The sequence below is a fragment of the Erythrolamprus reginae genome, chromosome 3 (genome assembly GCF_031021105.1).
Source record: "Erythrolamprus reginae isolate rEryReg1 chromosome 3, rEryReg1.hap1, whole genome shotgun sequence".
Classification (NCBI taxonomy): domain Eukaryota; kingdom Metazoa; phylum Chordata; class Lepidosauria; order Squamata; family Dipsadidae; genus Erythrolamprus; species Erythrolamprus reginae.
The window spans coordinates 60660711-60678174 of record NC_091952.1 but is presented as its reverse complement, the minus strand read 5'-3'; the positions used below and the strand labels follow the sequence as shown (position 1 = coordinate 60678174).

General features: G+C 38.3%; 1 protein-coding gene across 2 annotated transcripts in view; it reads right to left on the bottom strand.

Annotated features, from left to right (window-relative positions):
* The window catches only part of LOC139164018 (C4b-binding protein alpha chain-like), a 53670-nt gene extending 37045 nt beyond the window's left edge, over positions 1-16625 (bottom strand). For both annotated transcript variants that reach the window (XM_070745574.1, XM_070745573.1), the window contains exons 1-3: positions 16356-16625; positions 6276-6464; positions 1762-1950 (exon numbers count right to left, since the gene is read on the bottom strand). In XM_070745574.1, coding sequence (XP_070601675.1) covers positions 1762-1950; positions 6276-6464; positions 16356-16407 — 430 coding nt within the window. In that variant the 5' untranslated portion in view covers positions 16408-16625. The remainder of the gene's footprint in view (positions 1-1761; positions 1951-6275; positions 6465-16355) is intronic.
* Positions 16626-17464: the final 839 nt, after the last annotated feature.

Here is a 17464-nt window from a genome sequence, read left to right as displayed (position 1 = left end):
TGTCCCCTTCTCTCCCTTAATGTATTATATTGAAAGAGGACAGCAAATTTATTTATTTATTTTATTTATTTATTTATTTATTAGATTTGTATGCCGCCCCTCTCCGAAGACTTGGGGCGGCTAACAACAATAAAAAAGACAATGTAACAAATCTAATATTAAAAATAATCTTAAAAACCCCAATTTAAAGAACCAATCACACATACAAGCATACCATGTATAAATCCTATAAGCCTAGGGGGAAGGGAAAATTTCAATTCCCCCATGCCCGACGACATTTGTCATACATAAGGAAGTAGGAGAAAAAAAAATAATTTTCTGCATTATTGTCCAAAGATTGGGCAAGCATTTATTCAGGATGGTACAAGGATTTTTAGCTTGGCTCTTGAACTAGAAGATCCCCAACGTTGCTTCCAGCCCTTTTATTGCAACATTGATATATATTTGGTTAAAATTTAGTTAAATTTTCCTTCAGAGTAGTTTGCCAACAGGTGGAAATAGTTGTCCATGGTCATCTTTTGCCTGCTTGCTTGCCTGGGAGTCTGGGGCAACTCACTGTGACCAACTCGCAACAGGACAATTCGCCGCAGGAAAAGAGTTACAGTAGTATTAAATAAATGGTAGAATAGAGTCATTAAAGAAAGGATGCAAAAGGAGGGACAAAACAAAATGTGGCAGGCAAACATTAAAATAATTTTTATTTTAAATAAATTGAATTGAATTGTCCTACAGCTAGTTCTCCCATGGAGAGTTGGCTGCAGCAAGTTGTCTAATTCTGTTGCTGGCATTCTCTCAACTGGGCTTATCATTTCAGTCACATATAAAGGGAGGCACCACAGAAAATTTCTAAAGCCTGGCAGGACTGTCTGTGCCATGTGGTAATCCAATAGTGATGGGGTCCTTCTTTCACACACTACTTAGAGCAGTGATGGTGAACCTTTTTTTCCTTGGGTGCCCACACCCATAATTCAATAGAGAGCAAAAACACCTTCCCCCCCTTCCAGAGGCCCTCTGGAGCTGGTGGGCCCAGTAGGCTTGTGTTTTGGCCTCCCCAGGCTCCAAAGGCTTCCCTGGAGCCGGAGGAGGATAAAAACACCTTCTCCATCCATCCTGAGGCTCTCTGGAAGCCAAAAATACCCTCCCAGAGTCTCTGTGGGAACCAAAAATCAGCTGGCTGGTACATACATACACGTTGGAGTTATGCTAGGGCAACAGCTTGCGTGCCAGCAGATATGGCTCCGTGTACCACTTGGGGCACCTGTGCCATAGGTTCGTCATCACTGACTTAGAGCTTTCTTTTGTACACTGGCCAGGACCTGCTTACGCAAAACAATGGCTGGAGCTTGCTTCTTGAAAAAAATTATTCAACTTTATATGTTCTTGGAACTTTTATTGGCTTTATCTTCTTTATTGCTATTTTAACTTCATCCTCTATCACAAATTTACTAAGATAATTTTTAATGTTTTTCTTCGGCACTGTACATTCATTTTGCTAAGCAATTTTTAATTTCTAAAAAAAAAATATCAAATTTTTGCTTTGCATTATTAAAACTTTGCATTATTCTTTTTTGTTTGGTTTAAATATCCTTTGTTAAATTCTCATGATCTAACAGTCAGAAAAATTTACAGTTATTGTTTTATTCCAAGTAAGTTATAGGCTGGAAATTGAATGTACAACTTTAAACCTGACAATTTTGAAGAACTGAATGTATTTCATTCAACATTTTATAGAAGCAACTGGTGTTGACAAAAGATACTCACCTTGACAAAGTGTAGGAAGATCTGACCACGTACTAGAGTCACGACATGTCATTCTAGGAACTTTTCCAGATATAGGTTCATAACCTGGGATGCACTTTAACCGCAGAGCAGTTCCAACTGGATAGCTAGTTTCTAGACTTCCTTCTCTTAGTAAAGAATAGGGAGGCAGAACAGGAGTTGGACACTGAGCTGTAGATAAGTAAAAATGAAGAAGTTCTGAAGTAGAGAATAGCAGTAAACGTCTGTTACACTACTGAAGCCCAACCATTCAGTTTTAAGCTACTGGGGGCTTATGCCAAATAATCTTCAATCCAGAAATGTAGGAATAAGGTCAGGGTGGCAAAAGCAGAAAATGAGATAAGGGTGGCAAGAGGGGCATAATCCAGCAAGCTTCTCTTGAAATATATCAAGAGCCAGAAGATAACAGAGATGGAAGACCCACTCCGTACTTGGGATCCATAAATTTTAACAGATGAGCAAGAAAAAGCAGACAAACTCGACTTCCATTTTACCTCTGAAATGGTTTGAATGGCACAGATTGGAAACAAATAAAAATATCGTAGGTACAGGCCAATAAGGGTATAGTTAAGGTGTTTATTTGCATGGATCTTAAAGACCCAAAGGCCAGGATAGCTTTACAGAATAATAATAATAATAATAATAATAATAATAATAATAATAATAATAATAGTAGTAGTAATAGTAGTAGTAATAATAGTAGTAATAATAGTAGTAGTAATAGTAGTAGTAATAATAATAATAATAATAGTAATAATAATGTGAGAGATATCTCGTATCCTCATTGTTCTGTGCACGGCCCTCTGGGAGAACCCACCCACTCAAAAGTCCCTTATTTCAAACTCTTTATTGATAAAAGCACACAAAAAACAAGCAGATTTTAACGGCAAGGAAAAGGGAGTTATTTTTCTCTCCGGAGCTAAGCATCAACAGAGTCTGGGAAATGTGCCAAACTCGGCCTAATTGGAATTCCTTAGATAACAAGTCCATTTATCATTTAAGCATATGAATCAGTTCAACAAATTCCTGAGCAAAAATCCTCCAGCAGACAATGTCTTTTATTGAGACAGAAATTATGGTTTTGAAGCCTTGTTCAAGCACACTTGCACTCCACAACCTCTTCCATTGAACGGCGCTGTAACCCCACACCCAACTACCCAAATCCTTTGCTTTATCCTGCCTGGGAATGACATTACACCACAAAGAGGCTAAGGCTATAAGCTAATACCTTTTACTATGCAACTCCTCTCACCTTCTCAGCAATCTCCTATAATGAGGGTCTATCCAATGACTATCCACTCTAATGTCTTCCTCATCCTCTGACTGGGACCACTGTCCCATTGTCATATCATCCCCCTCTAGTGGTTCCTCGGGTTCACTTAGGTCAATTTTTCACTCACTCTCACTCTCTGCATCAGCTGGCAACCCCCCTGGCCCAGGATCTCCAGAGGGGCCTGGCTCATCATCCTCAGAATCTGACATGATCTGAGGTGGACAAGGAGCACCTACAACATTGAGGAGAGAAATGCCATCTCTCTCTTCTTCTCCCAAGTGGCAGCCGTGTGTCCAAAGATGGCAGGCCAGATACAGTGAGCCAGATGCACCACTGCTACTCAGGAGAAGAAGAGATAGAGGAGGTGCTGTTAGCCCATTTCAATGTTCTATTTCTGGGCAGCAGCAGCATGTTCAGCTACCCAAATGTGGTCTGCCAATCTTAGCGTGGAGGGATGGAGTAGCAAAGAAACAAGACACATACAGTGAGCATGGGCTCCCCTTGCTGTCTCTGGACACATGGCTGCCATTTGGGATGAGACAGGTGGCGGTTCCCTCCTCACCAGCTGAGATTGCTGGACCAGATTCAGGTAGTTGAATGTGCTACTGCTGCTCGGAAAATTAACACAAGAACCGGACTGAAAGCGCATCCACTCTCTCTTCTTCTTCTGAGTGGCAGCCATGTGTCTAGAGGCAGCAAGGGGAGCCCCAGTTCATTCCACCTGGCACCCCTTATCACTGGCTGAGATCAGTGGGCCAGATTTGGGAAGCTGAATGCGCTACCGCCTCCTGGAAAAAGAACATGAGAAATAGGGTGACAGCACCTCCTCCCTCTCTTCTTCTCCTGAGGGGCAGCAATGCATCCAGCTCACCGTATTTGGCCTGCCACTCTCTGGACACATGGCTGCCACTCAGGAGAAGAAGAAGAGAGAAGAGGCACTGCGAGAGAACTCATTACTCACAATATCTTCCCGGGTGGCGGCAGCTCATTCAGATGTTTTTCTTTACATTATAGTTTCTCTGCAAAGACTAGATGAGAAATAGTAGTGGCGGAGAGAACCCAGATGCTTGTAAGATGCACATCGCATGTCCCACCCCTCTCCATCCCCTGCCTCTTCCAAACTGTGCCCAAACGTTCACCAGTGTCTGGCAGTAAATGATATTTGTTATCACATTACAAGCAACTGTGTTCTCTTCATCGATGATGTCAGACTTTTCAACACTTTTTAACACATCTACTCTTCAAAAAGACCTTGACTTTATGTCTGAATGGTCAGACATCTGGCAACTTCAAATTTCAACCAAAAAATATTCTGTCCTACACATTGGCAAGAAGAATCCGAACACCAAATGCAAGCTGAATAAACAGGACCTTGCAAATAACCCTCACTCTGTAAAAGACCTTGGAATACCTACATCAAATGACCTAAGTGCCAAAGCCCACTGCAACAACATCTCCAAAAAGGCTTCTAGAGTTGTTAACCTAATCCTATGTAGCTTCTGCTCTGGTAATCTCACACTATTAACCAGTACATATTAAAGTATAGCCGGGGCAGGTTACCATTTCCAGCTCCACTGGAATGGGATGGGAGTGTGTGTGCCCCCCCTGCATGTCCCTGTCCCTGTGTGCGCGTGCCCCCCCTGTACGATTCAGCATCTGTGCATAGTCCAAAGCCTAATCTCATGCGAGGATGAGATTTCTGGGTTTTTTTGCTTCTGCGCATGCCCAGAAGCGAAAACCCCCGGGAATAGCCTAAAAAAGGGTAAGTGGCTGCTTGCTGCTGCCATTCGCCCCACTCACCACCATTTGGCCCCCTACCCATGCACCTGTCAGGGTGGCTCCTTGCCGCTTTTTGCCCTGCCCACCGCTGATGCCTCTCACTGCAGCGGCGGCCTGCAGTCACCGGCTGCCTTTTGCCCTGCCTGCCCCAGCGCCTCTCGCGGCAGCGACTCCCCATCACCACCCACTCCTGCCTGCCATGCCATGCTGTGAGCGGCTTGCCCGGTCCTTACCTTGCCTGTAGGAGCACCACAGGCATGGTGCGGCCGGAGATGGGCAGCAGCCGGAACGGTGTGCAGGCGTCTTTCCGGCAGCAAAAATTCCATGCATGTGCGGAAGCAAAAAAGCCAGTACTTTTTTTACCAGAATTGCTCTGGCTGCTTGTGCACGCATGTGCACGAGCAACTGGAACCGGAACGGGCCTACGCGCTCTGCTTTCCCCAGGTGAATGACCATTCCTGGCGTTCCGGCTGGAGCCCACTCCTGAGTATAGCTGAGTTTCTTCTTTGTTTGGTTTTTTAATTTCCTCCCAATAGGTTTTAGAAAAGGAAGTGCTTGTAAATCATTTATTGGGTGGCAGCATTTGCTGAGAGCAAGTCCACTATAAGGTGGAAGAAATATCATGATGTTTGTCCTCCTTTGCTTACCTCTGTTTTTTTTTTTAAATCGGAATATGGAAATACTTTTCCACCAACTGTCTTCCAAATTTGCTGGATGTATTTTAATTCCAATTTATTTATTTATTTGTTTGTTTGTTTGTTTGTTTGTTTGATTGATTGATTGATTGATTGATTTTTATGCCGCCGTTCTCCTTAGACTCAGGGCGGCTTACAACATGTTAGCAATAGCACTTTTTAACAGAGCTAGGCTATTGCCCCCACAATCCGGGTCCTCATTTTACCCATCTCGGAAGGATGGAAGGCTGAGTCAACCTTGAGCCGGTGATGAGATTTGAACCGCTGACCTTCAGATCTACAGTCAGCTTCAGTGGCCTGCAGTACAGCACTCTACCTGCTGTGCCACCCCAGCTCTCTTTCTTCTGATCTTTCACACTTATGTTCTTAGTCAAGATTGTTGCCCTTAATTTAATTATTTTTAAACCTACCATTTCTCCAAACATTTTGATCTCCATTGTAACTTATTCAATGTTTTCTTGCATGTCTAGTACATTCAGTACCAAATCATCAGCAAATGCATGTAGTTTATATTTGTGTGCTTTGATTTGTAGTCCTTTTGCTTTGTTATCTTTTCTAATCTCTTTATTAACAGTTCTGGCATTATAGGAGAACTAAGTGAAGGCTGAGATATAGAAAATGTAAACATGGATAATATATTTTTAAGAATGAAATTGTTAAATACAGATGTATAGTGCACAAATTTGCATGGTTTCCACTGATTGGATAATCTAGTGGTGGGAGGAATAAACCATCTTGACAATACTCACCCCGACACAATGATGAAATTTCAGACCATTTTGAAGTGTTCAGACATGTAATTGAAGGGTTAATTCCAGGAATATATTCATAACCTGTGATGCAATGGTAGGTCAAGTTAGTTCCAACTGGATAACTTTCTTTCAGAGAGTCTCCCTTTAGTGTTGAGTTGAGTGGTGGTACTGGAGAGGTACAGTTACCTAAAAATCAAAAATAAAGTTTTCAAGTAGGAGTAATAAGGAGTGATCTTCAATGAAAGTGTGGGTTGATTTATACAGTGAGGAATGGTTTATAAAGCCAAAAACTATATGTATAAAGTATTGTAGCTGAATCAAATTCAACAACCAACTTTGTTTTTCTATCTGTATTGTACCAGGGCAATTTCCATCAAAGGCTAATTTTAATTACATTAGTTTCTTCACCATAGATTTATCTACATTATTAGTTATATGTTTTTTTCTTTGTGGTGGAATCTAGTGCTAAAGTTGTGGGAGGAATTAAAAGACTGGTTTTATCTGGAATCAATGTAGGGGAGGAAACGGCAGAAGACAAAATAAAATAAGATAAAAATAAAACACAGGAAATTAAGATAAAATATAGGAAACAGTATAAGGGCAGACTAGATGGACCAAGAGGTCTTTTTCTCCCATCAATCTTCTATGTTTCTATGTTTCTAAGATAGATCCTCCTTGTATTTTGGAATGCTGATCTAGTTGTTCTGTAATTAGTGTAATTAGACTAAATAAATTCTTTTTTTAAAGAAATTTTTATTGAATTGTATTAAAAAGTATAACCAAAAATGTATATACATTTGTACATTTGCAATATTTGCAATACACAAAAAAAGAAAAGAAAAAATACAAACCAAAACAAATAGAAAACAACAACAACAAAATCAAAACAAGAAAGATACAGAAATATACAGTGGACAATTACAACAATAACCACAATAAACAAATAACAAAAAAATATCTCATCAATATCCTCTTGATAGGAGCAAAGTTGCAATCCTTCCTAATATCAAATTATTTTCTGGTGAATAGAACCATTGGTATTCACTATTGTTCTTTTTGGTTATCAATGTCTTCTTTGTTGTTATTATTTTTTAAACCGCCTTCTATACACTTGTTACACTTTGTTAATTAATTTAATTACATAAAGATTTTGTCTTCACAAAACGATTGTATATGCATCATATCTCATCTTTCTGTCAATAAATACATGTCTTAACATATTATTATTATCGTATTGTAATTTAAACTTCTATTTCTCCTCTTAAACCAATCATAAAATGAGTTCCATGTTTTATAGTAATCGGAGTCTTCTTTGTTTTTTAATTTAAGGGTTAAAGCATAAAGTTCTGCACAATCCAAATTTTTAAAAATTATTTGCGAGTCTTCCGGTGGGTTAGATTGTTTCCAGCATTGGGCTATTGCTATTCTAGTTGCAGTCAATATATGTATCAGTAGGTAATACAGTACTTATTTTTGTCTAATTTTTGATTTATTATTCCTAAAAGGAACGCTTCAGGTCTTCTATTTATTTTAATTTGAAATATATCCGTTAGCCAATCTTGTGTTTTAATCCAAAATTTCTTTATTTTTGGGCAGGTCCACCAAATGTGGTAATAGGTCCCCATGTGTTCCTTGCAGCTCCAACATTGTGGATTTATCCCAGTATACATTTGTGCTAGTCTTGCTGGAGGGAGTTGCCATCTATAGTACATTTTGTACAAATTTCCCCTGAATGCTGTTAATTTCGCTAGTTTGTAAATTCTGGACCATATTATATCCCATTTGTCTAGATTTACACTATAACAAAAATTTCTACCCCAACTATGAATATTATTTTTAACTATATAACTCTCCATTTTATAGTTTAATAAATACTTATAAAATTTCAAAATCATTTTCTTATCTGGACCTAATATTATTTTATCCAGTTCTACTTCTCCTTTTTGTGTCCCATTTGTTCTTTTATCTTCTTGATACTTTGATTTTATTTAATTGTATGGCCACCAATCTATTCTAATTGCTCCCTTTTTTCTAGCCACCCCGAGTCTACGGAGAGGGGCGGCATACACATCCAATAAATATTATTATTATTATTATTATTATTATTATTATCCTCAATTCACCTCTTCCATCCAGTAACTCCCTCCTTTATTTAACTCCCTCCTTTTCCTCTTTGATCCCAAACTGAAGACTCAAAAATGAACAAAAGACAATATAATTTCTGGTGCACCTTAGATGAATGCAACATTCTTAACTAATCTTCTGCTTGTATTTGAGCCTTTTTTCTATAGATACAAAGACAAATCATAGTTATCCTTTTTTGTCATCCTTCATAAATGACCTGGATAAGGGAATAGTAGGACAACTATCAAATTTGCAGATGATACCAAGCTGGCGGGAATAGCAAACACCCAGAGGACAGACTCAGAATCCAGAGGGACTTTGACAGACCCAAACACTGGCTGAAACCAATAAAATGAAATTCAACATGGAGAAAAGTGAAATCCTATGCCTAGATAAGAAGAATTAAACAATACACATACAAACCGGGTGAAACCACACTCAATAGCAGCAACTGAGAGAGGGATCTCTGAGTCTTGGTAGACAGCCAACTAAATATGAGCCAGCAGTGTGCAACAGCATCCATAAAGGCCAACGCTGTCCTGAGCTCCATAAATAGAGGGATACCACTCTACAAACTCTTGGTCAGACACCTAGAGTGCTGCATCCGGTTTTGGTCACCACACTATTAAAAAACACACTGAAACTCTAGAGAAAGTGCAGAAGAGATCAACCAGGATGGTTCTGGAAAATAAAATCTACGAAGAGTAGTTGCAGGAACTGAGCTTGGCCAATCTGGCAAACAGAAGGACCAGGAGTGACATCATAGCAGTGTTCCAATACTTGTGGGGATGCCACAGAGAGGAGCAAGGGGGTCAGACTGTTCTCTATGGCACCAGAAAGCCAAACAAGGAATATTGGATGGAAGCTGGCCAAAGAAAGATTCAACCTGGAAGTGAGGAGAAGCTTTCTGATGGGGAGAACGATCAGCTAGCGGTTGTTAGAGCCCCAATACTTGTGACCTTCAAGGCGAGATTGGATCGCAATCTGTCATGGTGTAGGAACTCCTGCTTGAGCGGGGGTTGGACTAGATGACCTGCAAGATCCCTTCCAGCTGAAATAAATAAATCTCAGTAAAAGTTCAAATAACCTTTTGTCTTTGTGACATAAAAACAATTAACTTGAAAGAAAATCCCGTTCTGTATCAAATCTCATTCTGCATGCTGCTCCTTTAATAGGGATCTCAGTGCCACCCCTTCTCCTCTTTGTCTCTGCGTAAGCACGCAGAGGCCACTGGGCGATCCCGTGCAGCAGAGTGAGACAGTCCCCCCTCAAAGGAATGACAGGTGCCATGTTGATCTGCTCCCTCTGCAAATCTCAGCCCACTGCTAAAGGCAGCCGGCCTCTCAATTCTGCAAAAGTTTTTTCATCAATAGCTTGAATTTCTTTAGTTTTCTTGCTGCGATATTGTTAAACTGGAAAAACACCGTCCCATTTAATCTCTTTAATCTCCATAGGTTGTTCTTTTAATATGACCTTTCATATCTGAATTTACAAATGTAATCAAAATGTCTGTAAGTTTTGTGTGTTCCTAGAAGAGTAAACAAGTAATCATGCTCAATATCTTTATCCATCAAATTCATATTAGACCTCAAGTCATTAATTTTAGGAATGAGATAAATTGTCAAATTATTTATTTGGCTTTTCTCTGCTACTCCTTTAATCCAGACATTATTTTTCTTGCTAAAATCCAGTACATCTGCCAATTCAATTTTTATTTCAGAAACACATTTTTCAATTTTGTCTCTCTCAAGAATGTTATTTGTAGCCATATTATAAGCATTGCAAGATCTCTGAGCAATTTCTGCTATTTGCTGTCATATTTCCTTAGCTTGTTTATTCATTTCATTCTTCTTCCTCAACATTCTCCATTCTCTTTTCTACCTCCATCATGTGAAGACATATTTTTTGTGTTGTCCCTTGAGACATGTTTTATTTTCTATTTTTATAATAAAAGAAATCTTGTTTTGAACAAATGACTAGGCTTCATCTATCGCCTCCGTGGGATTAAGGTTTTAATGGACTTTAATCACTCACAAACCGCAACAAACTGCTCTGGCATATATACCATATATATTAGATATTCCCACAGCATGTTTATCCCATTCTGTATTTAGTTCTCTTTTTTAAGCTTATTTTATTAATTGTCCAATTACCATATTAGTGTCTGTTCTTCCTTGTTGGCAATCATTCCCTCTGTTGCCTCTTTTATAGAGAGCCTCCTCAAGCTCCTTCAAGTTTTCCAAGAAGACATTAATCCCTTTTCCTTTGCACAGAATTTCTTTTCTAAAAATATTAATTTACTAATTTCATTAATAAGGGAAAGTGGTAATGTTCAATTGGCTATATATTAACTGGCTAATTGGATCAGGAGAAGAGCAGAAAACATAACATGCTATCTTCAACAGTGGCAATAGAGGTGTTAATGCAATTAAAACTAGCAATAATCAGCTATAGCCAAAACCAATTTAAATTGTTTTTTCAACAATTGTATTCTTCAAATAATTCATCAGCAATAAAAATTAACAAATTTTTAAAGAAAATTCCCAGAATTGATTCTTGATGTATGATTGTATAAACTATTCGCTAGTTAGTTAGTCAACTAAAAGTGACTGTTAGCAAATTATTAATATGAATCAATCAATCAATCAATATGAATCAATTGGCTTTATTCCAAATCAAAACACCTCTATGTCTGTCAAAAATTATTAAATATTATATAGCTTAGTCAAAATAATAAGGATTCCCTAGTCATTTGATCTTGTAGATGTATGAAAATATTTCTGGATAAACAAGAACTCAGATAAGACTATTATGATTCAGATTCCTTCATGAATTCAAGAGGTACCGAGCAGAGTTCCCCAGTATCCCCTATATATAGCCAGCAGTGTGCAGCAGCTGCCAAAAAAAGACAACAGAGTTCTAAGCTGCATTAATAGACAGATAGAACCAAGTTCACATGAAGTATTAATACCATTTTATAATGCCTTGGTAAAGCCACACTTGGAATACTGCATTCAGTTTTAGTCACCACAATATAAAAAGGATGTGGAGACTTTAGAAAGAGTACAAAGAGGAACAACCAAGATGATTAGGGAACTGGAAGCTAAAACATATGAAGAATGGTAGCAGGAACTAGGTGTGTCTAGTTTAATGAAAAGAAGGACTAGGGATATCTTTAGTTTTTAAAATTTTTTGCAAACAGGTCCACCTGGAAAGGTATATGTATGTATGTATATGAATATATATATATATATATATATATATGTTAAAATGTTTTCAGCTGGAATTTTAAAATTAAGGGAGACTAGGATGGTCCCATTTCGGCCTTATTAGGCCTCATCAGCTAGCCACACCCCTTTCTTTTACTGGGATTCGATCTGGTGAACTCTGCATTGTAAAGCAGAGAACTAGCAGTTAGAGCTATTCGATCTGAATCCTTCCAGCTCTGTACCAGGGAGGGGCTATATGTTTTTTCTTAAGTCGGATCACCCTGGTATATTTAAGGAACGTCACAGCTCCTTTTTGCCTCTAGGCCCAACCCAGGACCACTACAAGGCAGTTAATATATTTATAGCCGACAACTATATTCTGTATGTGTTAAAATGTTTTCAGCTGGAATTTTAAAATTAAGGGAGACTAGGATGGTCCCATTTCGGCCTTATTAGGCCTCATCAGCTAGCCACACCCCTTTCTTTTACTGGGATTCGATCTGGTGAACTCTGCATTGTAAAGCAGAGAACTAGCAGTTAGAGCTATTCGATCTGAATCCTTCCAGCTCTGTACCAGGGAGGGGCTATATGTTTTTTCTTAAGTCGGATCACCCTGGTATATTTAAGGAACGTCACAGCTCCTTTTTGCCTCTAGGCCCAACCCAGGACCACTACAAGGCAGTTAATATATTTATAGCCGACAACTATATTCTGTATGTGTTAAAATGTTTTCAGCTGGAATTTTAAAATTAAGGGAGACTAGGATGGTCCCATTTCGGCCTTATTAGGCCTCATCAGCTAGCCACACCCCTTTCTTTTACTGGGATTCGATCTGGTGAACTCTGCATTGTAAAGCAGAGAACTAGCAGTTAGAGCTATTCGATCTGAATCCTTCCAGCTCTGTACCAGGGAGGGGCTATATGTTTTTTCTTAAGTCGGATCACCCTGGTATATTTAAGGAACGTCACAGCTCCTTTTTGCCTCTAGGCCCAACCCAGGACCACTACAAGGCAGTTAATATATTTATAGCCGACAACTATATTCTGTATGTGTTAAAATGTTTTCAGCTGGAATTTTAAAATTAAGGGAGACTAGGATGGTCCCATTTCGGCCTTATTAGGCCTCATCAGCTAGCCACACCCCTTTCTTTTACTGGGATTCGATCTGGTGAACTCTGCATTGTAAAGCAGAGAACTAGCAGTTAGAGCTATTCGATCTGAATCCTTCCAGCTCTGTACCAGGGAGGGGCTATATGTTTTTTCTTAAGTCGGATCACCCTGGTATATTTAAGGAACGTCACAGCTCCTTTTTGCCTCTAGGCCCAACCCAGGACCACTACAAGGCAGTTAATATATTTATAGCCGACAACTATATTCTGTATGTGTTAAAATGTTTTCAGCTGGAATTTTAAAATTAAGGGAGACTAGGATGGTCCCATTTCGGCCTAATAAGGCCGAAATGGGACCATCCTAGTCTCCCTTAATTTTAAAATTCCAGCTGAAAACATTTTAACACATACAGAATATAGTTGTCGGCTATAAATATATTAACTGCCTTGTAGTGGTCCTGGGTTGGGCCTAGAGGCAAAAAGGAGCTGTGACGTTCCTTAAATATACCAGGGTGATCCGACTTAAGAAAAAACATATAGCCCCTCCCTGGTACAGAGCTGGAAGGATTCAGATCGAATAGCTCTAACTGCTAGTTCTCTGCTTTACAATGCAGAGTTCACCAGATCGAATCCCAGTAAAAGAAAGGGGTGTGGCTAGCTGATGAGGCCTAATAAGGCCGAAATGGGACCATCCTAGTCTCCCTTAATTTTAAAATTCCAGCTGAAAACATTTTAACACATACAGAATATAGTTGTCGGCTATAAATATATTAACTGCCTTGTAGTGGTCCTGGGTTGGGCCTAGAGGCAAAAAGGAGCTGTGACGTTCCTTAAATATACCAGGGTGATCCGACTTAAGAAAAAACATATAGCCCCTCCCTGGTACAGAGCTGGAAGGATTCAGATCGAATAGCTCTAACTGCTAGTTCTCTGCTTTACAATGCAGAGTTCACCAGATCGAATCCCAGTAAAAGAAAGGGGTGTGGCTAGCTGATGAGGCCTAATAAGGCCGAAATGGGACCATCCTAGTCTCCCTTAATTTTAAAATTCCAGCTGAAAACATTTTAACACATACAGAATATAGTTGTCGGCTATAAATATATTAACTGCCTTGTAGTGGTCCTGGGTTGGGCCTAGAGGCAAAAAGGAGCTGTGACGTTCCTTAAATATACCAGGGTGATCCGACTTAAGAAAAAACATATAGCCCCTCCCTGGTACAGAGCTGGAAGGATTCAGATCGAATAGCTCTAACTGCTAGTTCTCTGCTTTACAATGCAGAGTTCACCAGATCGAATCCCAGTAAAAGAAAGGGGTGTGGCTAGCTGATGAGGCCTAATAAGGCCGAAATGGGACCATCCTAGTCTCCCTTAATTTTAAAATTCCAGCTGAAAACATTTTAACACATACAGAATATAGTTGTCGGCTATAAATATATTAACTGCCTTGTAGTGGTCCTGGGTTGGGCCTAGAGGCAAAAAGGAGCTGTGACGTTCCTTAAATATACCAGGGTGATCCGACTTAAGAAAAAACATATATATATATATATATATATATATATATATATATATATATATATATATATATATATATAATATTTTTGCTGATGATGAAAAGGAAGGGAGATTATTATAGATCTATTTCGGGATTATTTGCCTTCATCAAATCACTGGGATTTGAACCTGGGGCTCTGCCTTGTAAGGCAGTGGCCTTAGCCTCTAGGCTAAAGGCTCATCTCCTGTATCAGTTTGCACCAGAGAAAGGTTATGTGTGATTTTTTTGATGAGTCACCCTGGTATATTGAAGGAACATCACAGCTTCCTTTTTGCCTCTCGGCCCCACCAGGGGCCATATTCCAAGGCAGATAAACTTTTTATAGCTGACAACTGTAATCTATCAATGTAACATATTTTTGCTGATAATGAAAAGGAAGGGAGACTACTAGAGATCTATTTCGAGTTCATTTGCCTTCATCAGGTAGCCACATCCTTACTGGGATTTGAACCTGGGGCTCTGCCTTGTAAGGCAGTGGCCTTAGCCTCTAGGCTACAGGCTCATCTCCTGTATCAGCTTGTATCATGGAATATATATATATATATATGTATGTGTGTGTTGTGTTGTGTGTGTGTGTGTATGTTTGTGTGTGTGTGAGAGAGAATGAGTGAGTGTGAGAGCGTCTTTACTTTTTCTTTTTAGTCTTTTTAATGCATTTTTTATTTTTATTCTTTTGTCCTTTTCAAAATCTTACGTAATGATTCTCTGATTTTATGATTTTGAAAATATGAAAGCGATTTATGTTTTTCACCCCAGAGAAACCCATGCCAACTAACCTGTAAATCGTGTCCCTCGAATGTCAATATTCTTTTATTTCTAATTTGTATCCAATCTGTGACTCATTGTAATGTGGCTGCCTGATAGTAGATTTCCCAATTTGGAAGTCCAAAACCCCTTGTTTCCTATTATAGGTCTTTTAATCTGATTCTCCCTTTTTTCCCTGGCCAAATAAATTTCAATGTCATTTTATTTATCTAATTTAATCAGAATCATTTGGAATAAGTATAACAATTTTGGTAATACTACCCTTTAATGGTTGCTATTCTTTCAATCAAAGCGATCGGCAATTTTTTTACATTTTTCTGAATCTTTTTCTATTTGTTTACTTAGTACTATGTAATTATTCTTTAATTGTAATACATTTTGCAGTTAATATTATTCCTAAATTTAATTTTCTTTACAGTTTGAATTTCAAAATTCTCTTCCAGTTCTTGATTTTGTTTATTTGATAAAATTTTAGTTATTATTTTGGTTTTCTTCCTTTAATTTTAAGGCCCACACAATTCCAAATTGGTTAATTTTGTTTATTAGTTTTGGTCCTATCTCTATTGGATTTTCTATGTTAAAAACCACATCATTGGAACAGGCTTGTAGTTTGTATTCTTGAGGAACCATAATTTTATCAAACTTGGCTAGAGTTTATTATTTATTTTAAAAATAACAATACATTATAATCTAGTTTACTCCTCATATATGATGAATTTTATAGTACTGATATTTTATTTAGATGGTGCTGAATATTTTTTGTATTTTTTTTTTCAACTTATTTTGGAATTATGTTAACGCATCTATCTGATATTATAAAAGCAAAAATAAGTAAACGCACTACATAATTACATAAAAATAGAAAAGACAGATAATCCTTTTCAAGCGCTTCTATTTTTAAAATAGAGTCTTGAAACCTATTTCTATGTAGAAATACTAGATAAGAATCAACTGTAAAGCACACCTAAGGATGCTAGTGATGGAGAGCGACAGACAAACAGAGAGAGACAGAGAGAGTGAACTTGTCCAAAATCACATTTTTACAAACCACAAATTGATGTAAATGTCAGAAATCCTGCGTCAGGGGAACAATATCAAAGCAGTAAGACAGTCCCTTGTCTACAGGCAGAGGGACTGTTTCCATATTGACAAGAAAGTCCCAATACAAAGAATAACTGAATACCATAAAGAATAACATAAAGAATAATTAGAATGTTAGATAATGTGTCTTATAGGGGCAAGTAATCCACCCCTCCACATGCCACATGAATACTGCTTTTAAAAGGTCGCCTCTGCAGGTATTAGGACTCTGTCACTTACCTTGAACATCAGGCAGCCAAAAGAGCGCTGGCAGAAACAGCCAAGCCCACATTGAAAGGCTTCTCTGATCAGCTTGAAAAAACAAGCTTTTCAAAGTGAAACACTTGAGCTCTCCACAAGAGCAGCTGGGAGAATGAACCTCAAGGTAGGGCAGCACAACAATATCCTCAAAGCAGCACCTGACAAAAAGGGCAGGGCACCCTTGACGAACCTTCTTTTCCCAGATAAAAGTAATAGGAAGTGAACTCCAGGAAATAGTTTGTCCCAGAGGTTGTCTTCTGCTTGCTCATTAGTCATGGAAAATGAAGTGTTTCAAATAGTTTCCTTTCATGACTACCAGCCTTTTGTGTGTTCTTAGATCTCATTTGTGGTCTTTTTTAGATGAGTGGACCAATAGGAAACATTTTTCATATTTTGACATGTCTACTTTTAATAACCAGAGAACTACAGAGAAATTTCATTTACTAAAGAATAATATTTGCAGTTTCAAGCCTTTGGTTTGCTTCTTGTAAGCCGCTGCAAGCTGATCAATGCAAAGAAATACTGCTTAAATGCCCTACCCTTAAATTGTTTGTATGTGTAATTTATGACAGTGCTATAAATTTTCTGTTTGCTTCCATGACAAAGAGAAATTAACCAAATAGAAGGTAGCACTACCCGGAAGTGTTGAGAGCTGCTTTTAAGAGTTGCCAATTCAACTTCTATACATTCAAAAGCCTCATTTTTGACATGTTGCACTTTTCTAATATATTAGGTCTACATGGCAATTTTGTTTGAGTTCTGGAATACATTACTAATGCTTTGGATTGCAAAAGCAATCCTGCAGTTTCCATATTCTTTTAAATTCAAAAATTACACCAGCAGTATTATGAGGAGGGAACTGAAATAGAATGTAAAATTAAAGTTAATTTTTACAAAAAAAATACTAGAATTCCGTGCATTCAGAAGCACCTTTGGCATTGCATTTTTTTAGATGGACCATTTAGTGGATATTTAATACAAGTGATTATCATATGTCACTATTAAATAAACAAATAAACCAAATTATTGCAGAAAACTTGATGGATTTGAACTTAGCATTTCATATCATGGTGCCTTGTTTTACCCTA